General features: G+C 41.8%; 1 protein-coding gene across 12 annotated transcripts in view; it reads left to right on the top strand.

Annotated features, from left to right (window-relative positions):
- The first annotated feature begins 4,677 nt into the window (after positions 1-4,677).
- Positions 4,678-22,831, top strand: part of CAPRIN1 (cell cycle associated protein 1) — a 46,248-nt gene continuing 28,094 nt past the window's right edge. For 3 of the 12 annotated variants that reach the window (XM_087951188.1, XM_087951185.1, XM_087951191.1), the window contains exons 1-3: positions 4,866-5,087; positions 5,545-5,736; positions 18,692-18,754. In XM_087951188.1, the coding sequence (XP_087807314.1) occupies positions 5,551-5,736; positions 18,692-18,754 (249 nt within the window). In that variant the 5' untranslated portion in view covers positions 4,866-5,087; positions 5,545-5,550. Of the gene's footprint in view, positions 5,385-5,544; positions 5,737-18,691; positions 18,755-22,831 lie in introns of all 12 variants that reach the window. The other 9 variants (XM_087951187.1, XM_087951193.1, XM_087951189.1 and 6 more) reach the window with 7 other exon arrangements.

Genomic DNA, 22,831 nt, shown 5'->3' on the forward strand with positions numbered 1-22,831 from the left:
AGTACTTTCTTGTAAATTCCTTTTTATGATCAAGTTGTTTCATTTTCAAGCGTGTAATTATGGTAGTATTTGATTATAGCAGCTAAAAGAGCTGAATTCTTTTTCCTGACCTCCCTTCTGCTATTCTGATAAGCAGTAGTGACATGGCAATAAAACAATAAACTAATTTATTTAGTTTAAACATTTTAAAGTTAACTCACTTTCTCTTCTGGAGATATGTGCATCTTATAATCTCAAAGTGTGCAGAGCTACATCTAGATTCTGGCCCACTCTCACTCCCTTTGCAGTTAAGTGATTACATGGCAGCTAGACTTGTCTCTTTCAGGCTGGCAGGACATGGTTTTCCTCTTTTCAGCTTCTCTCTTCAGTTTCCACAGAAGCTATCTGTATCAGGATAAAATTACTGTTTTATATCCAGTTGTATTTTCCTTTATGTGTATTATAGTAATAAAAACAAACAAACAAACAAGAAAAATCCATGCCCGCGGCAACTTGTAACATAATTATTTCATACTATTCCAAGCAGCTTCCATACCACAGGCCTAAAAATTATCAATTACTATAAAAAAAAAAGTTGCAAGTCTGAACGTGCTTCCTTCTTCCCTCTTTTATCTTCATGTGAATTAGGGAAAGCCTGTCTTACACCACTTCATAAATTACTACCTTCATATGGGTTTAAACCATGTTTACTGTGAATTGCCTTTGTAGGGAGTCTTCCCTCTCTGTCATGGCTATCCTCTAAATTCACTACAGTACAGTACTCCAGGAGAATACCATGGGTGATTATATCCAAAGTATTTAGAGTATTATTATATGGGTGATTATATCCAAAGTATTTAGATCTACCAGTATAAAGAAAACTGAATGCCTATCATACAAGTGAGAGTTCATCCACAAGAGGTCACTGTTGCCTCTTTCCCAGAACTTTTCCAACTCAAGTCCTACCATTTTCTTTAAGATCTTCCTTAAAACTGCAGGGTTGGAAACTGAGGGCAAGATGTGGGATCAAGAAATCACCTTTTTAAAGAGAATGCATGACTCTGTTTTTGGGCAGCAGGACAACAAACCACCTCAAAATCCACTCCTTCATCCCTGCCTTAACAACTCAAAGAAGGAAAGGAAGGACAGAGGTTGAGTCCCCATGTGGCAGAACTGAAAATATCAAGAAATCTATCTATAACCTTAGAGACGAGAAAATGGAAAGATTTTAGAATTAAAATGAATTCAAACTAGATATAAGGATAAGATGTATTAGTATTCCTTTTGCATTCTGTAAAATCTGCTATTAAGACCTATATTGCTGCAATATTTGATGCTGAAAAACAAATCTATAATAGGAAGATATAACATGCATTAAATTGTAGCCTTTGACTATCTGTTCACATGAAATAAGTTGCTTCACAAGAGTGCTTGGTTAAAGCCTAAGTCATTTTATGTTACAATGCTTTTTTTATTCTGAGTGACATTTTAAAAAAGGTACTGAAATTAAATGCTACAAACCCTTCCCCATCCCCATTAATTAAAATGTAATATTAAAAAATCTATGTGGCGAAGCTTGTGCTTTGGAGAATGCCTGAAGGTAATTATTATGTTGCTTATGAGTGAGGTCTCTATTTGCTACTTTTTATTAAATTTAGTGAAGGGGGGGAAAAGTCCTGGTATGTCACATGACACCACGAGTTTGTATCTACAGATTCTTCCTTGCCTTATCTTTAGTTAGCACAGCTCTTTCAACTTTAGTAAAAACCATTACACAGATGCAGGTCATATACCTTTGTTAAAAGTTATTATACATTATAATGTCCTTTTATCCTTGCAACAACCTCAAATTTCAAAAATTAATTCTTGAAGACTCTTACTATCATGGTTTCAACACAGAAAATTTTTTAAAGCTGATGCAGGCCTGCAAAATAAAGCACTTTAGAGTTTTTCCACTAATGTAACAAAATTGTTTATTGTCTCTCAAAGCTATCATTTTATGGGGTGGAGGGGTCCCGTTACCATGTTGATGAGTGCACCATTGGGAGACCTGAAAGAAGAGGTTAGGGCTGAATTATGATAAAGAATTTATACATACGTGGTTGCTTAGGACTTCAAAATAAAAATAAAACAATTACCCCAAGCTCATTATTTCACACCATACTTTCTTATAATTTAAATTTTAGGTTTCATCATTCTTTTCCGAAATAAGCATACCTATGCCCAAATTATCTGTTTCTCTGAATTGCATTTGTGACTTTATTATAAAGTCCTTGACATGTTCAAACAGCAATAGCACTTAGACTTACAGGTGAAACTTGAAAAATTAGAATATCATGCAAAAGTTCAGTTATTTCAGTAATGCAACTTAAAAGGTGAAACTAATATATGAGATAGACTCATTACATGCAAAGCAAGATAGTTCAAGCTGTGATTTGTCATAATTGTGATGATTATGGCTTACAGCTCATGAAAACCCCAAATGCACAATCTCAGAAAATTAGAATATTACATGCAATCAATAAAACAAGGATTGTACATAGAACAATATTGGACCTCTGAAAAGTATAAGCATGCATATGTACTCAGTATTTGGTTTGGGCCTCTTTTGCAGCAATTACTGCCTCAATGCGGTGTGGCATGGAAGCTATCAGCCTGTGGCACTGCTGAGGTGATATGGAAGACCAGGATGCTTCAATAGCGGCCTTCAGCTCTTCTGCATTGTTCGGTCTCATGTCTCTCATCTTTCTCTTGGCAATGCCCCATAGATTCTCTATGGGGTCCAGGTCAGGCGAGTTTCCTGGCCAATCAAGCACAGTAATCCCACAGTCATTGAACCAGGTTTTGGTGCTTTTGGCAGTATGGGCAGGTGCCAAGTCCTGCTGGAAAATGAAGTCAGCATCCCCATAAAGCTCATCTGTGGAAGGAAGCATGAAGTGCTCCAAAATCTCCTGGTAGATGGCTGTGACAACCCTGAACTTAAATGAAGCAGTGGATGAACACCAGCATGGCTCCTCAAATCAATACAGACTGTGGAAACTTCACACTGGACTTCAAGCATCTTGCAATGTGAACCTCTCCATTCTTCCCTCCAGACTCTGGTCCTTGGTTTCCAAATGAGATGCAAAAGTTGCTCTCATCAGAAAAGAGGACTTTGGACCACTGATCAACAGACCAGGTCTGTTTTTCTTTAGCCCATGTAAGACACTTCTGATGTTGTTCTTTGTTCAGGAGCGGCTTGACAAGAGGAATATGACATTTGAAGCCCATGTCCAGGATCCATCTGTGTGTGGTGGCTCTTGATGCACTGACTCAGTCCTCTCCTTGTGAAAGTCCCCAACACTTTTGAATGGCCTTTTCCTGACAATCCTCTCCAGGCTGCGGTCATCCCTGCTGCTTGTGCACCTTTTTCTTCCACACTTTTTCCTTCCACAGAACTTTGGGAACATCCAACTTCTTTTGCAATTACCTTTTGAGGCTTTCCCTCCTTATGGAGGGTGTCAATAATGTTTTTTTGCACAACTGTCAGGTCAGCAGTCTTTCCCATGATTGTGATTTCTACTGAACCAGACTGAGAGACCATTTAAAGGCCCAGGATCCCTTTGAAGGTGTTATGGCTTAATTAGCAGATTAGAGTGGGACACTTTTGAGCCTACCGTGTTTCTCATATAATAAGGCCGGGTCTTATTTTTTTTTGAGCCCCGAAAAAATGGCTAGGCCGTCTTTTCGGGGGTGACTTAATTCCCCCTTGCATCTTCAGGCGGGCGGGCGGCGATGGCTTGGATGTTGACCTCGGCGTTGGTGGGGCACTTCATCGGGGTCAATGCAGGCAGCACCATATCCGGGTGTGCAACAAAAGTACTTCCTAACGGCAAGCCCCCACCATTTCGCATGTTTTAATATAGGCCTTAATTTGGGGGGAGGGGCTTAATTTCATTTCATGCCTATAAAACATGCTGGGACTTCCTATTGGGGGAGGCCATATTGTTGGAGAAACAGGGTAGAATATTGAACCTTTTCACAATATTCTAATTTTCTGAGATTGTGGATTTGGGGTTTTCATGAACTGTAAGCCATAATCATCTCAATTATGACAAATCACAGCTTGAACTATCTTGCTTTGCATGTAATGAGTCTATCTCATATATAAGTTTCACCTTTTAAGTTGCATTACTGAAATAAATGAACTTTTGCACGATATTCTAATTTTTCGAGTTGCTTTATGTGTGTTAAATCTTTATGTTGATGGCGCTAAAGCAATATGGAAGTTAGTCTCTGCATTTAACTGCTACCAACATCAACGCCAAAGCAATAGCCTTGGCTGACTAAATCGTGTTTTTTTTTTTTTTTTGCCTCACGTCCTTCTACAAGAACCACATAAAGTTTTGTAAGTTTTCAAAGCCTCGGGATTACTACGAAGAAGAAAAAAAAAAACTTGCCCTGACCTCGGACTTTCCTGCTCCCCCACCGCCAAGAATTACCAAGTAACTTATCGGGAAAGCAGGATCGTTCTGCATCGCCGAACTTTAAAAGGCTTGATATTAAGATTTCCCAAGTCCAGGGAAACGAGCTCTCCTACCTATTGTCAAGCCAACCAACCAACCACCCGCCCTTCCCACCACAACCAAGTCACGGGCTCCCCCCATCAAAATAACAGCTTTCGGCTTGGCCCAGCACAGTCCCGCCTCCCAGAATCTTGGACGCCGCCTAAGTCGCTCCTCTTAACCACGGCGCCGAAGGTTGTAGGTGGCCTGGGCGCCTGAAAAAATCCGTGCCCTAAGACTGAGGCGCTTACGAAGGGACGCTAGGAAGCTTGCACGAGGCTAGTATGATGAAGCGATTCCGGCGTTCGCTACCGCCAGCTCTATGAAATGAGGACCCCCACCGCTCGCGCCCTGCCTGTCCCGCGCGCGCGCCCTCGCGGCCTTCTCTTGGTCTTTTCCTTTCCCCCCCCATAACTCGGTGCAGAGGTAGCGGTGTAAGTGGCCGGAGTCGCGCGGACGGAGGCCGCCGTTCCCCCTGCGTAGAACCCACCGAGTCTTCTTCCTGGTGCCTTCCCATCTTCCACTTCTTCACACACACGCACGCGGGCGCGCGCAACTCTCACGGTGAGGTGGGGAAAAAGTAAAGAAGAGCGGTTTCGGGAAGACGGTTGAGCGCGGCGGCGGCGGCGTGTGGGGGTGGGGTGAGGTGGAAGCGTGGGATGTCCGCGCGTTGCCAATCACGTGGGCGCCGAGCACGCGCCCGCGGTGTTGCGGTCGGACCTTCAAGGATCAATCAGGTTGCCTAGGATCGTTGGGCGCGCGCTGACAGGTGCGGTCCGGGTCGGAACTGGCCGCGCGCGCGCGTGCGGGGGGAGAGAGAGGATGCAGGCGGGCGGCGGGAGGGAACGTGAGAGGCAGGAGGTATTGGAAGACTGCCTTTGCCTTCCCGGTGGGACGCGTTTTCCGTCTCCCCGACGTCTGTCCCCTCTGCCGTCCCGTCGGCTTCCTTTTTCTCGCTTCCTCCCTCCCCTCCCCTCCCCTCCCTCCGAATCCCGTAACGCGTTGTTCTTCTCTCCCTCAGTAAGCGATGCCCTCGGCCACCAGCAGCGCGATGGCGAGTAGCGGCAGTAAAGCGGCCAACGAGGCAATGGTAGCGGCGGCTTCTTCTCAGGCAGCGGTTTCGGGCGGCACAACGAGTTCGGTGCAGACGGAGGCCATGAAGCAGATTTTGGGTGTCATCGATAAGAAGCTGCGTAATTTGGAGAAGAAAAAGGTACGGAGGCTGGGTCTGTCTCTCTTTCTCCCCCTCTTCCCCTCCCCCCTTTTCCCGGGAGTTGTGAGGGTGGGAATTAACGTTGACTGGAGCGACTGGCGGTAACTGAGGAGACTTTCCCTTTCCTTGCGCTTCCCCGCCTGCTCTTTTGTTTCTAGTCGGAGGGGCGGCGTTTTTTTCAAGTCTGAACGCGCTTTCAGCGTCCTTTTGGCTTTCAAGGGCTGCTTTTCTTCCCCCTCACCCTCCCTCGCCGATCCAAACCGGCTAACCGGAGACTTGATCTCTCGCCCTCCCCCCCCCCCTGTACTCTCCCCCCCCGTACTCTTTCCCCCCCTCCCTTGCACATGGAGCCGGCCCGGACCCAACATGGCGGCGGCGAGAGGCAGCCAGGCTTCCCGGGGAGGGAGGCTCATTGTGTGAAAGGCTTCTTGCACAAAGGCCCGGCTGTTTGTTTGCTCGCTCGCCCGCCCGCCCGAGTCGCTCAGCCCTCGCTGTCCGTGTGGGTGCACGCGCGCGCCTCTTCCTTTCTCCCCCATTTTAGTTGGTCCTTCCTCTCCGTGTGGAGAAGCAGACGCGGCGTGAAAACGCTCCCTCTCCCTCGGCCTCCGGGAAGATGGAGGGGGGGGGGGAACGCCCCTGCGAAAGGAAGTGTTGAAACTTTCGGCACGTTTTTTATTAAATGCTTTTCTTTTTTAGTTTACTTATCGCCGAACGGTGGCGGGCCGCATCTAGACTTAGTGAAACGAAAAGACCCGAGTTGCTATCTTAAAAAGAGCAGCGTTATTTATATGTTACCTTCGAAACGCTTAGATTTAGCGGTACGACGTGCCTTGCGTCCTTTTGTCAACATTCAGGCCCTACGTTGCTAAGGACGGAACCCCCTAGGCCAGGGGTAGGGAACATTGGCTCTTCTATCACTTATATATGTCCTACATTTGTATATTAAAGAGTCCCACTCAAGTCAAAAATTGATTTCCCCCACAGCTGAAAAACCAGTAGGCCAGGGATGGCGAACCTTTTCTGGCTCACTCAGGAATTCTGGGAGTTGAAGTCCATAAGTGACAGAAGAGCCAAATTTCCCTACCCTGACCATGAGTTTTGCTCCCAAATCAGTATTTATTGGAACAAACTTTATAATAACTCATGCTGGCTTTATGAATCTTTGGTTAAAATTTGACACTGACTGCTCTTACAGGAACTGGTGAAAAGGGGTTCTGATGTGATGTACTAACACTGATCCTTTCTCCCCCAATCACTATGGGCATCACTCTGAAGGGGAAGGGGGTAAAGTCACTATAGAAAAGGAAATCCTCTCTTGATTCTCTTTTTCTTTATTCCAAAAGAATAGAGATCCTATGGAGCAGTGAATGAAGTGGTATTGTGAAAAAGAGGGGAAGGAACAAAATTCATCCTCCCTCAGTTTCTGCTGGTTGAAATACTCTGAATGGAACTGTATTTGCTACATGCTCCTACCACTAGATAGAAAAACCACGGTCTGTGGAAATGTTCATTAAACTGTTAGTTAAGTGATCACAAAAGAACTGTACAAGTATTTTAAATATCTTGCCAGGTGTTTCTAAAATGATAGGAAATGTAAAAAGATAGCTGTGATGGAAGAGAAGCAGCAGGATGCTTCTTAGTACATTGCTGTATTATGGGGAGTATAATGAATGACTTTAAACATTCAACTCATTGAAAAAAATAGCTTTTATGTTTATGTATTAAATACTTGTTTGAGCAAGACTTGCTTTCATCTAAATATGTGTATAAAAACCATTAGATTTTTATATTATATGTTGCCTTTAAGTCCAGTAAATCAGTGAAAATGTTTAATATCCTTTTTTGAATTAGTAATAAGAAATCCATATGTTAGGAAGTTATTTAGACTCACTTTACGCAAGTCTGCAATTTTTTAAAAACTCACTTCTAATCTTTGTACCAATTCTGCCTTTTTCAAAAGATCATAATAGCTTTGGGGCTATTTTATCCTGCTTTTGCAATAAGATTAGAGTTTAGTACACTATGCAGGACTGCTGCTTTATTTTAACCTTAACAAATTTATTAGGGCTCTACTGTACATGGCTTTGAATTTATTTCAATAAAATTGCTTTGTAGTACAAATGCGGCCCATGTTAGTGATTCATTAAATTAGGTGGGTTTTCCTTGGATCATATAGCTACTTTAGTTAACTGCACCTAATGTTGCTTTTACATTGAGGTGTTCTTTTCAGAATCAAACCCAAAGCATAAAATCTTAATCCTTCTCTACTTGATTTAAGAAATTTAGTTTTGATTTAACATTTGTAAAGGAAATTTTGTTGCAACATATAAAATATATTTTATGATAACTGCTAGGGTATTAAAATTTTAGATTGCAGTATTTGGTTGATACCATATTTACTTAAGTAATTTCTAAAAATACTAATTTTGAAATTAAGGTATCTGCTCTTTTTATGCCTAATATTGAATAAAAAATTTTATACATTCCAGCAAAGATCCTAACTACAGAAGTACAGGTTTGAATGTAATGTTAAATCATACTAAGACAAGCATGGCATCTAATCTGTGCGGTGATCCAGATTTTGCTTCTATTTTTGATTAATCACAATTTAGTGGGTCATTTGAACCAAAGCAGATTTCAAAATCACAATTATGGTAATAAAAATAAGCCAAGTTCAAATTGTATTTTATAACTCATGTAGGTTCTCATAATAATAGTAGAAAAACAGGAGTTTGCAGTCTGCAGATGATTTTGTTTAAGGAAGGGAGTCTACCATGAGCATGGCAACCCAGCTATACAAAGTTTGTTCTTATAATGCTAAAGTAAAATTGTGAAGACTATCTGGTGTCCTTCAGATTATATCTTCGAATATAATATGTAGATCTAGTGTTAGTAATCCAGAATATCTTGAATAGCCTTCTCTAGTGCTTCAAAAATGATGGAATGTCATCCAGGTGAGGGATTTTGCAAACTATATTACCAGGTTAATGAAGGCTTAACTAAAGCGTGTCAGATTGCCTGTATTCAGCTTAAACTCTGGCTCACTTACGTTTGGGCAGAACCAAAGAGATCTGACATTGCTATAGGTAGTCACAATATTGGAATGTTTAATCTCCACAAGAATCCATTTTCAAGAATATCCTGTCTCAGCATACATGTAGTGATAAAATCTTATGAGTGCTGAAATGATACCTAAAATGATTTTTACAAATTTTAAATGGTAAGACCATCTGACTGGACAAGACATATTTTAATAACTTCCTCAAATTAAACTTATCAGTAATGCAGTAGAATTTATGTCTAGATGTCTGTTAAAAATATTAGGAATACATTTCTGCTCGTATGTTGAGATCTCTGGATAGGGGATACCCAGTATATGTGTGTTTAGCAGTAACCTTGCATCAGATAAAAAAAATTAAATATTTGTTTCCAAAGTAAAGTGTCCTTATAAAAGCTAGTTAAGATTTTACTTCTGAGCTTCTGGTTTTTAAAAAGCAAATATTTAGTATAATAATATTTAGTATTTCTCACCCAGTGGAGGGGAGGCTTACATATACCAAATGACTGGTCCACAGAGTTCCCCTGTCTGGGTTGTATTATGCTTATGAAACATTATGTTAACATATGCAGTAATGAACTACTATCCCTGGTTGAGATTTGGTATATGTAAGCCTTCCTTCCATTGGCGAAGAAGCACTATTTTAAAGAAACAGAAAATAGTAAAGTTATGATCTTCAGTATTTTCTTGAAAATGAGAAGATAAATGCAAATCCTGGATAAAATAATTTTGCAGATAATTTTATTGTGTAATCAAATTAATATGTGTAAAACTAATACTGCATCATATACTTATACTGGTCTTAAAGCTAAGGTTAATTTTTATTGGATATTGTTATGCATTGTAGCCAGGTTTACTCCAATAGCTTAAGTATTCCTAGTGTTTTGCTAGATAGATGCAAGTTATGCAGAAATTAGTTAAAATTCTTTATAAGTGATTTGTATCTTTAAAAGGTCATTTCTGCATATTAGTCTATTTGAGAGTTGATGTCTGATTAATTTGGGACTGAGTTACTATGAACCAAAATATATTAGTGATAATATTGCAGATAGCTGTTGTTTATTTTTCCTATTTTGTGAACATCAGATGACATGCACAAAATAGATATTACAAAGTAATATAATGTTAACATTCCCATTGAGTTACATCTTTATTTCTAAATTTCTGGAAAAATATGGCATTCTTTCCACATTAAAACAATATAAAGAAATAATTTACTTTGTAGGGTTTTTTTTGGGCAGATGGAAATTGACAATTTTGTAGGCATGCCTGAATTACACTGTGCCTAAGTTTCCTAGAACTATGAAAACATTGTACTGTGGTATAAAATTGACAATAGAAATATTACAGGAAGCAAATGATGCATTCTGACACAGGCTAAAGGTTCAAAATACCTTGAATATTGCAAAGTGTTGAACCTTTTAGGGAAATGTTTGTGATCTACAAATTAGCAACCCCTCCTTCCTTCTTGCAACTCAACAATTGGCAAGATGTACAAGAAAATCTTTAAAATCAGACAAGCTAACACTGGGAACAATTAGTCCATTGCACTTCCTGATATTTAACAATTTAGTTTTAAAGGCCATAATACAAACTTTGAACCTTCCCCAAACTAGCCAAGAAGTATAGGTTTTTTTTCTGAAAGAGTAATTTTAAACTTTGTAATACTGCAATTCTCTAAAATAATAAATATATGTACCCAATGCCCTAACAAAATGAAATATTATATTTGGATTAATGTTTTGTGGTTTTGGGGTGATTTTGACAGATAGCTCAATACATAGGCTTAACCCTTGTGACACTAAATTTCTGACCATCCACTGGGATATTATAGCCCATACTTTAAAAATCCTTGTTCTAAAGAGTTATAAAGTTTGAAACACCTACAGTGGTGAAAGTATGTGAATCTTCTGTAACTAATTGTAACCCTGCAATGTTGGTCACAGCTTCATTTAACTATTAAAGAGGAATTCTGGTTAAACAAACAGTATAATGTGCCATGTCCTTTTTGAACATGCTAAGTCAATGTTCCGTGTTTATGGAGTGGTGTGGTGGTGTATACAATATGGTATGATATAATATGGAAAGCTCAGGGATATTATCTCTCTAGCATGTATTTGTGGGTCTTTTCCTATTAAAAATACTGTGCTCCATAGCATAATTTTATAGAACTAAATCATGTCTCAATCAGAAGACATTTCTGCAGACCTTATAAAGAATTGTTGATGCCTGTGAGGTTGGGCAGGATTGTTTGACAATGTACAAACATTCTTCCCAGGAATAATCCAAATTTTCCAAATAATAAGGCATATGATTCCCCAGTAGAGAATACAAAGAGACCATACACAATCTGCAGGCCACTCTTGTCAGCATAAATAAGGAAAATTTTGAACAAGAATAGCATGCATGGAAAGATACCAAAAATAAAACCTTTGTGCTCAGGAAAGTTCTTTGCTGCCCATCTCAGATTCACCAAGGCCTGCCTGGTGAATAGTAGACTACTGAATTGATCTTTCTGGAGTTAAAAGGAAACAATTTATACCATTGAAAGAAAGAAACTAATTCCATTATGAAACATGGCAGCACGGAATATCATGACTGGACAGGTTGCAATCATTAAGGCAATAATGGATTCTGGATTGTACAAAATTCTACACAAAAAAGTCTTAGTCTCTTAATCTATTAGCTAAAGCTTAAACAACATGCACAATACAACATGAAAACAACCCTAAGCACCCAAGTAAACATAATTGCTGGAGTAAAATAAGTATTTTGGAATGCTTAAGTCAAAGCCATGGCCTAGATCAGTGGTTCCCAACCTTTTTTTCGCCCGCAGCCCTAAAGAAATTTCACTCGAACCTCGCACCCCCTGAAATTTAGACTTTAGGAACTACTGAACGCGCGTTAAATATATGGTAGGATTGAATCTTTTCAGCTAAAGCTTAAACAACATGCACAATACAACATGAAAACAACCCTAAGCACCCAAGTAAACATAATTGCTGGAGTAAAACAAGTATTTTGGAATGCTTAAGTCAAAGCCATGGCCTAGATCAGTGGTTCCCAACCTTTTTTATTTAGCCCTAAAGAAATTTCACTCGAACCTCGCACCCCCTGAAATTTAGACTTTAGGAACTACTGAACGCGTTAAATATATGGTAGGATTGAATCTTTTCAGCTATGTATGCGAGCACCCCAGGTTGGGAACCCCTGGTATAGATGAAATATGCCATGATCTGAAGTGAGCAGTTTATATAAAAAACAGTCCTAACATAGCAAGAGATTGAAGCCATTTTGTAAAGGGGACATGGGCCAAAATACCTACAGGAAATGTGAAATGATTACTTCTAAATGAGGATCCTCAATTATTGAATCTAAAATTTCATATACTGTATTTCATACCCAGTTAATATTTGCTCAGTAGGTTTAGTGAAGACAGGTCACAGTGCATTGCTTGGGTGGTGTTTGTTTAACCCTAATCTGGTTTTTTTTGATAGAACTTGGATGAAGTTCAGTTCATACTGTAGGCTACAGTTCTACAATATTATAGAATAAGGAGAAGACTAACAAATGTTTGTTTCTCAGTAGCAGTACTAACTAAAGATCTAGATGGCATTCTCACTCTCAAACTTCAGAAAATTGAGTTCAGAAGGATATTTGGAGATTGAGACCCGGTCTTTGGGTTCTTAAAACTATTAGTTTTAATAGCAATGTTAGCTTTGTAGTTATTTTTTTCTGTCTTTTTTATATTACATTTTATGGATTTGTGTTTTGTTGTTTTCTAATTTTAATTATATACCATTATGGGTTCTTATGGTGTGAAAGTATAAAGTAGAATACATTAATAAAAAGTGTTTTCAGTTGCAGTTATCCATTGCAATCTATTAAACAAGGGTTGAGAAATATATTTATTCTAATAAGTCTTAAGGAACAATGATTTCAAGAGATATACAAAATTTTCCCAATTTGAAATGTTTGAGTACTCAAAATACTCTCTTATGGGCCCATTAACTATTTTCAATTTAAAACAATCTGTTCTTAATGGCATTCCAACTTTACTGGTGCTCTGATTTTTAATGCTACAAAACAACACAGGAATATTGGCAGTTTAGATTGTTTCACACACTTCTAGTAATACCGTGTTTCTCACATAATAAGGCCGGGCCTTATTTTTTTTTGAGCCCCCCAAAAACGGCTAGGCCGTCTTTTCGGCGGTGACTTAATTCCCCCCCCCTTGCATCCTCGCCAACAGCCGCTCCTAACGGGTGATCATGGCCAAGCGCAGAGAGCTCCCTACTCCCACCTTTGCTGCACACATCTTTGGCACCCGCCGCTGTTGCTTTCCCTTCTGCCCATTCTGCCGCCACGTTTGGAGCTGCCGCTTCCGTGTTTGGAGTGCCGCCGCCATTTGGAGCTCCAAACAGCTCCAAACATGACGGCGGGCGATCTTTTTATTTTGGTCCGCACGAAGTTCAGAGCGAGCAAGAGAGGGAGACTGCGATGCCTCCATCCGAGATGGCAACCTCACTAGTGAATCACAACGTGGCTGGAAGCCCGAATCGGCGGGATACGATGGCGAAACCAACTGCGTGCGCCGCCTTTAGTTATGTGCGCTCCGCTCTTTGGGCATCTCCGTGTGATCGCGACCCTGTCCTTTCCACCTGGCGCCCTTGCTGCTTTTTGGCTCTTTAGCGACCGGCTTCGCATTTGGAGCACGTTCGCGTTTGGAGTTGGTTTGGGGACTACAAGGCAGCATCTGCACCTCTCCCCGGGCGCGTCTCTAGGCTGCTTCCGGAGCTACGGGACGCTCTCAGGTTGCCTACCAGCCCTTCTTCCTTGGGCTCCCTGCCGTGGGGTACACCCACTTCCTCCTGCAAATTACGCCTTGCAATTCTTCTCTCCCTTTCCTCTCGCTCCAAAAAGATCGCCATCGTATCCCGCCGATTCGGGCTTCCAGCCACGTTGTGATCCACTAGTGAGGTTGCCATCTCGGATGGAGGCATCGCAGTCTCCCTCTCTTGCTCGCTCTGAACTTCGCGCGGACCAAAATAAAAAGATCGCCTGCCGTCATGTTTGGAGCTGCCACTTCCGCGTTTGGAGCTCCAAATGGCGACGGCACTCCAAACACGGAAGCGGCAGCTCCAAACGTGGCGGCGGAATGGGCAGAAGGGAAAGCAACAGCGGCGGGTGCCAAAGGTGTCTGCAGCAAGGTGTTTGGTGGGAGTAGGGAGCTCTCCGCGCTTCGCCATGATCGCCCGTTAGGAGCGGCTGGTGGCGAGGAATTCCTGCCCGCCGGGCGCTCCTAACGGCAAGTCTCCCCGCCCTTCCCCCTTATTTTGCATATTTTAAAATAGGCCTAAATTTGGGGGGAGGGGCTTAATTTGATTTTATGCCCAAAAAACATGCTGGGCCTTCCTATTGGTGGAGGCCGTATTGTTGGAGAAACACGGTAGTCTTAAAATATATGAATAAAAAATTCCAAGCATCTTAGAATTTTTCATCTAGATGTTAATAATTGATATTTTTTATTAGAGAATTCCTGTTTTGGAGGTGGATGGGATGGTACATATTTTGAAGGATTTTAACTTTCTGAAATTAAGAACATTTATTTAAGTGCATACAATTAGAGATACTAAAAGCATAGAAATGATGGAAAATATTTTTTCAAATAATTACTGATGATAGAATATTAATATATTTTATCCAGTAACTGACCTTGGGCCAGTCAATCTCTCAACCTAATCCACCTTACAGGGTTCTTGTGGAGAAAATAAGAGGAGGAAGATGTGTTGGATATGTTTTGCCAATATGTTTAAGTTATTTTATAAATAATAAAGGCAGGATAAAAATAATAATTAAAAGGTTTGTTGTAGCTTTAAAATATTCTATGATTATAAAATTATTTAAGTAGTAATTAACAATAAAATACAGAACAATGTTCAGGTAGTCCTTGACTTATAACCATAAGGGAGCCTACCCATGATTGACATAATTCTTGATGGTCATCAAACAGGTTGGTTGTTTGACTGACCCAGTTTTATGATATTCTTTACAATAATTGTTAAGCGAATACCTGCTCATTTAGCAGATCAGTGGTTTGCTATGGGTGTGATTTTGCTGTAAATTGGAAGTAATTGGTGGTTTTTAGCAAAACTCATAAAATGTGATCATGTGAATATAGGACATTACAAGCAGTAGTAAATACAGCCCATTTGCCTGCTCCTGAAATTTGGTTGTATGACTATTGGGGGGAGGTGACTGTCAAAACTTCATAAGTAGCTCCCACATGGGTCTGTTATAACTTTTAATAGTCACTAAGCAACTATGTGTAAGTCTAGAACTAACTGAGAATTGTGTAGAATCGTGGAATGCATGTTGGCTAGTTAAGCAGATGTGTTGCTATCTATTCAGTTTTATGCTGAGAGGGCAGTAGTTCGATTTAAAGAATGGGAAGGAGAAAATATATTGGTGCTGTACAGTGAAACATTTGCTGCAATTTAGTACTATTATGTATCTGATTACAGTAGTATCGGTACAGTACAGTATTGCAGAGTTCAACAAATAAGAAAAAGTAATCTGCAATCTGCTAATTCTAATTAGCCTGTGAAAAATTCTTGAGAATACACTTGAGAATACAATGACATTCCCCTAAGGTTGAAGTTTTGCAAAAATTTCTGTTTTTCCTTTTTAATTTTTTATTAAGTTTATCAAAGGATACAATATAAAAAAAGGAGCTAGGGAAAAATGGTTCAACAAAAAATCAGGACTACAAAAAGAAAGAAAAAGAGAAAAGGGAAAAAAGTAACTTTCAACTTTCTTCTGTACAGATATAAAATAGATTAACCTCTTACTCTAAAAGTCCAACAGTAGTTTCAAAGTTGGACAAGGTCTATTATGTAATCACAGAATAGATAAACATCAAGTTAATAACCATTTGTTTAGTGACTGAAGTTACAGTGGCACTAAAAAAAAGTGGCTTATGACTTTTTCACACTTACTATCATTGCAGCATCCCAATGTTTGTGATCAAATTTGGATGCTTCACAGCTGGCATGTATTTATGACGATTGCAGTATCCTAGGGTCATGTGATCAACTTTTATGATCCCCTGACATACAAAGTTAATGGGGAAGCCAGAATCACTAGGCAGCCGTGTTACTAATTTAACAGCTGCAATGATTCATTTAAAAGCTATGGCAATAAAGATCATAAAATGAGGCAAAACTCACTTAACTGCCTTGCTTAGCAATTGAAATTTTGAGTTCAATTGTGATCATAAGTCAAGGACTAGCTGTGGTCAGTTTTTTCTTTCTTTGCTAATTGATTAGCTTTACAATTCATTTTCCATTGTATAAATTTGTAAATTCTTCCCTCAGAGCGTATTCAGAAGTCTCAGTGAAAGAGAATATTTTAGTTCAGGATTGAAATGAGGGGTACTTGGTGCTCTCTGAGCTTGTTTGTTTTCTTGCAGTTTCATTACCCTAACTACTGTAGTAACATCATCAGTTCTAGTAAGGAGTGCTGTGTGCTGTCAGTTTATATTCTGGTGTCTTGCCTGTCTGTGTGGGTAGGGATTCTTCGAGCTGTTTAATAATGGCTCTTTGGCAAACAGTTTCTTGATTGGGGTATTGCTTACTTAATTGTTGGTCTGAAGTTGATCTTGGAGTTAATATATGCTGATCTGTGTGCTGATTAGTAGTAGAGAGGAGTCTTTTTCTCTTTTGGAGTGGTTGATTGTCTCTTTTGCATAGTCAATAAATGTTAATGTCTATGTGTCTATTGATGACTGATTTGTCAGACTGCCAGGCTTCTAGAAATGCCCTAGTATACAGAACTTTCGCTGCTGTCATCCATAAAGTTCTGGGTTATTTTCAACCTGTTTATCTATTAAACCTAAAATAAATGAATGAATAGATGTGGGTTGCTAAAAGGAAAAGCTTTCGTTTCAGTGATCAGGTGTTATACCAAAGGTACATCATTTTATAAACATTGTTTCAAATTATAATTCCATTATTAATATTCAAGGTAAATTTCAGTCCTTTACATATTCTTCTATTGATCAAAATTATATACATATTTTACCCATTTGATCATATAGTCTTCAGTACTCATTTTCAGGAAAAATGTATACGTATTAGCAATAACATGTTATCATTAGTACACACATTCAACTCAAAGTCACTTTACTCATTTGTAAAATCAAACTCTCATCCTGTTTAAATCTTTCTGTCACCTGATCATAAGTAAACCATTGGAAAAGGTGGTCTTCAGTTTCTTGTTTTTAATTTAGGTTCTCCTTGAAAAAAGTCAAGGAGATTTGCAATATGTCAGTATAGGTCAATCAAGATTGTGAAGAATTCATGACATGTACAATGTTTGAAACCTTTTACAAAAAGCAGTTAAATTTATATAGCATATGCATCTAAGATTATATTTTACATGCAAATCAAAAACATGTTAATATTGTAATGTATTACAACCTGGAAAATCATTCTGTAAAATGCCAGTATATCTGAAATCTAGCTAATGTCCATATAGTAAAGATCTGATAGAATCAGATTAGCTGTTACCTCTGTAACATAAACAATTTGACACAAAGAATGCTTCTATTTTGGAGTTCGGCTTTAGTTGAAAAGATTGAGAAAGATGAATCTGAAAATTGGGCAGGAAAACCTTTCAGCAAATATGAATGATAGCAGCCTATATCTATTCATTCATTTATTTATTTATCTTATATTTCACATGGTTCATATTAAGCCTCTTCCCATCAAATCATAATAAAACCAGAACAATTACAAGGTGCCAGACCAGCCTGCTGTCAACTTCCTGGCTCATCCCCCATTGGCAGCCCTCCAAGATAGACCAAACTTGGAAACAAAAGACATGCAAATTAATACTTTTATTACAAGGTTATGGTGATAGAATGTTGCAAGTCTAAATTTCTATTTTCTTTATTTGCATAGAACATGGGAGGGTCATGTCTGATACACTTTCGCAAATTACTGCTCTATTATTTTAATTATGTGTCTTGCTTATGTTCTTTCTTTACTCCCATCTTAGTCCAGTGTTTAGGTGTCTTCACAGCCTTCCAGACCGTCAAACCTTTTAGTTATCACATTTAGGAACTGCCCATCTCCCTCACAGAGGGACTTTGAGCATTGTACAAATAAGGTATTAAAACATAAAAACTAAATATAACATTTAAAATATTGTCGAGGCAAGGATAGTTAAAACCAATACTAAAAATTAATTAAAGGGCATGAGGAGGGCTATTAGGTTCATTTGTGAGTCCCAAGTGAGGTGGCAGAGTCAAGTCTTCAGATATTTTCAAAAGGAAAAGTGAGTGAGGAGCTGCCTCATCTCTGTGGGGGAGAATGTTCCAAAGGGTGGAAGCAACAGCAGAGAAAGCTGTCTTCCTGGACACTGCCAGTCGGAATTCTGTAACTGACAGGGTCCACAACATACCTTCTCTACCTGACTAGGTGAGAGGAGCTAACGTGAAGGGTTAAAGGGTGGGGGGGTCCTTCAAATTTCAATTGGGGGTCTATTCTCAGGCCTGAGGTAGCCACAGAGAAGGTGCATCTCTGAAGTCGTTTGCAAATGCCCATCTAAATAAATTAGCATGATTCATTTTTACTATTTTTCTTGTTTTTTTTCTTTTTTAGAGATTAAACAGTTCATATGTAATGTAAATAATGTAAATGTGTAGCAATATTCAGTTAAGAAAGGTACGGTAATTACTAAATTTGCCTTTCTCCTAAGTTTTTATATAATTTATTGTGCTTTGTCCTTTTAAATAGAAAGATTGAGAAACTCTTATTTTCTGATGTAAGACATTTTCATCTAATTCTGTTAAACTTACAATTTTTAATTGTAAAAGTTTTATCTTGTTTACAGAGCAAACTTGATGATTATCAAGATCGAATGAACAGAGGAGAACGCCTTAACCAAGATCAGTTGGTAAATATTTCGTTTAATAATTTCTTGTAATTTTATAAGAATTTTACAACTTTAGACCATATTCTTTCATTTCATTGTAGCTGCTGCAGTCTTGTGAATAACTGGCCCTAACCATTGTGCTTTTTCATTATGTACAGCATCATATACCGTATATACTCGAGTATAAGCTGAGTTTTTCAGCCCATTTTTTGTGCTGAAAAAACCCCCCTCGGCTTATACTCGAGTCAGATTCCCCTCTGGAAAAAAAAAATGGTGTGGAGCTCTGGAGCTGGGCAGGCGCTTCCCTGCTTCCGTGTTTCCTTTGCAACTTGTAAGCATGGGGGTAATCGGAAGCAGAAAAGTTCTTGCATGAGGTTATATTGTTTTTTCTTTTTTTAACTGTTTTTAGGGGGGGGGAAAAGACCCACCATCATGTGAGAATGCTCAGACACGAAATTTATCCTCCCGAAAATAAGTGTGTGTGTGGGGGAGGGGATTTTAACAGAGGGAAGACGTAGGGAGAAGGCAAAAGCAACGGAAGATCCTTCTGGGGAAACTGAGGGGAGACTCACCCTTGATCCAGATGAGCCCCCTTCCCGCCCCTAAGGAAGCAGAGGCAGCCAGCAAGGGCAGGCAAGCCCCACTTCGCGGACTCCATCCGTCCTCGCTCCCACCCAAAGCCACAAAGTCCCCCAATCGCGCAGCCCAGATTCACCCTTCCCTCGAGGCAGCAACGACGCCCGGTGTTTCCCGAGACAAGAAGCTCCGCCGTGCAATGAAAGCGCCCTGGCTCTAGGCTCGCGGGCTCAGAAAACAACGCGAGCCGAGGTGGCTTCAGCTCTGCTTGGCTTCGTTTCCTCAGCCCCAGCTGCTTTCAGTCCACTCGGGAGGAGGAGGAGGTGGTGGTGTGGTGGTGGCTCGCGTTGTTTTCTGAGTTCTAGGCTCTAGGCTCGCAGGCTCAGAAAACAACGCGAGCCGCCGCCGCCACCACCTCCTCCTCCTCTCCTGAGTGGACTGAAAGCAGCTGGGGCTGAGGAAACGAGCCAAGCGGAGCCGAAGGCACCTCGGCTCGCGTTGTTTTATGAGCCTGCGAGCCTAGAGCTCAGAAAACAACGCGAACCACCACCACCACCACCTCCTCCTCCTCCTCCTGAGCGGACTGAAGGCAGCTGGGGCTGAGGAAAAACCAAGCGGAGCCGAAGCCACCTCGGCTCGCGTTGTTTTCTGAGCCCGCGAGCCAGAGCCAGGGCGCTTTCATTGCACGGTGGAGCTTCTCGGGAAACGCTGGGCGTCGTTGCTGCCCCCTGAGGGGAGGGCGATTCTGGGCTGTGCGATTGGGGAACTTCGTGGCTTTGGGTGCATGAGTGGGTGGGAGCGAGGACGTTGACTTTAAGCGCTGCCGACCGAGTGTTTCACAAATAACAGTGGGACCTCCGTCCACCACCACCCCTCCCTCTTTTGCCTCCTTCCTTCTGATCAATCAGGTTTTCCCAGTATTTGCTCACAGCTGCGTTTTCTCTTCTGCCGTGCTAGGCGTTGAACGCGGGATTTCTGATTCCCCTTACACGCGCGTGGATATGCCGCGGGCGTTTTCTTCCAAACGCCCCACTGGCAGAGAACACTGACTTTCATAGTGAGATCGTTTTCCAAATTAATTGATTCACTTATGATCTCTCTCTCTCCGGAATAGTCAAGCCCTTTCCAGCACGCGCAATCCGCCGCCGCCCTTTGCACCTTGCAAATGCAAAATCCCGGGGTTTTGCATTTGCAAGGTGCAAAGGGGCGGCGGCGGATCGCGCCTGGAAAGGGCTTGACTATTCCGAGGAGAGAGAGAGAGATCATAAGAACGGCTCTTGCTTTTTTCTTGCAAGGGAGAGAGTGACTCCTGCCTCCCATTGTCATCATCGTCTTCTTCTTTTGGGTTAGTGAATCAATTAAAGCTTTCATGATAGATCGTTTCCCAAATTAATTGATTCACTAACCCAAAAGAAGAAGAAGATGACAGTGGGAGGCAGGAGTCACTCTCTCCTTGCAAGCCCCCAGTGCCGGGGCTGGTGAAAAAGCAAGAGCCGTTCTTATGATCTCTCTCTCTCTCTCTCTCCCGGAATACAGTCAAGCCCTTTCCAGCACACAGGCGATCCGCCCCGCTTTGCACCTTGCAAATGCAAAAACCCGGGATTTTGCATTTGCAAGGTGCAAAGGGCGTGTGGCGGATCGCGCGCATGCTGGAAAGGGCTTGACTTTATTCGGGGAGAGAGAGAGAGAGAGAGATATCATAAGAACGGCTCTTGCTTTTTTCTTGCAAGGGAGAGAGTGACTCCTGCCTACCACTGTCATCATCATCATCTTCTTTTGGGTTAGTGAATCAATTAAACCTTTCATAATAGTGAGGTCATTTCCCAAATTTCCCTTAAATCAGGGAAGAAATCAGAAACAAACCTTTGGACTGAGAATAAGCCTGTTCCTATGATGCCATTTTTGTTCACTGCAGTGAGAAAAAGTGTGAAAAGTGTGAAAAAACACACTTCTTTTTCTTCATCTTGTTCCCTATTTACTGGTCTTTTTCAAAGAGGAAATTGTGAACATCAAACTTATTCTCAACTGTCCTAGTGAAAGTTTTAATTAGATAATAATTCCCTCCCGGTGGCATTTTTTAATGCCAAGAGTGAATGAAGTTAACTTGCAATTGAGTATGCCATGTTAATTCATGCCATCTTGACACTAATGAAAGCAACATGCCTTTTTAGTTACCATATATACTCGAGCATAAGCCGAGTTTTTCAGCCCATTTTTTGTGCTGAAAAAACCCCCCTCGGCTTATACTCAAGTCAGATTCCCCTCTGAAAAAAAAATGGTGTGGAGCTCCGGAGCTGGGCAGCCGCTTCCCTGCTTCCGTGTTTCCTTTGCAACTTTTAAGCATGGGGGTAATCGGAAGCAGAAAAGTTCTTGCATGAGGATATATTTTTATTATTTTTAACTGTTTTTAAGGGGGGGAAAGACCCACCGTCATGTGAGAATGCTCAGACACGAAATCTATCCGCCCGAAAATAAGTGTGTGTGTGTGGGGGGGAATTTTAACAGAGGGAAGATGTAGGGAGAAGGCAAAAGCGAGGGAAGATCCTTCAGGGGAAACTGAGGGGGAGACTCACCCTTGGTCCAGATGAGCCCCCTTCCCCGCCCCTAAGGAAGCAGAGGCAGCCAGCAAGGGCAGGCAAGCCCCACTTCACGGACTCCGTCCGTCCTCGCTCCCACCCACCCACCCACCCAAAGCCACAAAGTCCCCCAATCGCGTAGCCCAGAATCGCCCTCCCCTCAGGGGGCAGCAACGATGCCCGGTTTTTCCCGAGACAAGAAGCTCCGCCATGCAATGAAAGCGCCCTGGCTCTAGGCTCGCGGGCTCAGAAAACAACGCGAGCTGAGGTGGCTTCGGCTCCGCTCGGCTTCTCCAACATCCGGCGCCGCCCTGTTCTATGTGCCGGGCCCGGCAAGTCCGAGCAGCCAGCACATAGAACAGGGCGGCGCCGGAGATCATTAGCTGCCTCTTTCACAGCACAAGAAGAACAAGGTGGTGCCGGACCATTGGAGAAGCGGAGCAAAGCCGGAGATTAGTAGCTGCCTTTCGGCGAAGAAAGGGAACCAGCTGGCTGGTCGTCTCCTCCTCGGCCATACAGAACAAGCAGGCAGAGAAGGAGGAGAGCAGCTGGCCAGTTGGGGGAGGCTTCTTGTGCTGCGAAAGAGGCGGCTAATGATCCCCGGCTCCGCTCGGCTTCTCCAACATCCGGCGCCGCCCTGTTCTATGTGCCAGGCCCGGCAAGTCCGAGCAGCCAGCGCGTGGAGCAGGGCGGCGCCGGAGATTGTTGGCTGCTTCTTTCGCAGCACGGGAGGCCTCCCCCGGCTGGCCAGCTGCTCTCCTCCTTCTCTGCCTGTTTGTTCTGTGTGGCCGAGGAGGAGGAGACCGGCCGGCTGGTTGGGGGAGGCTTTCTGCGCCTCGGCTGCTGGTCTCTGGCTTTGCTCCGCTTCTCCGATGGTCCGGCGCCGTCCTGTTCTTTACTTGGGCAGCCGGGCGCCCGCAGCGGCGCCCATGGCGGCAACAGGCAG

This window comes from Notechis scutatus, chromosome 1 (assembly GCF_049901735.1).
Source record: "Notechis scutatus isolate UNSWTSFEM ecotype Mainland chromosome 1, rNotScu1.2, whole genome shotgun sequence".
NCBI classification, from domain to species: Eukaryota; Metazoa; Chordata; class Lepidosauria; order Squamata; family Elapidae; genus Notechis; species Notechis scutatus.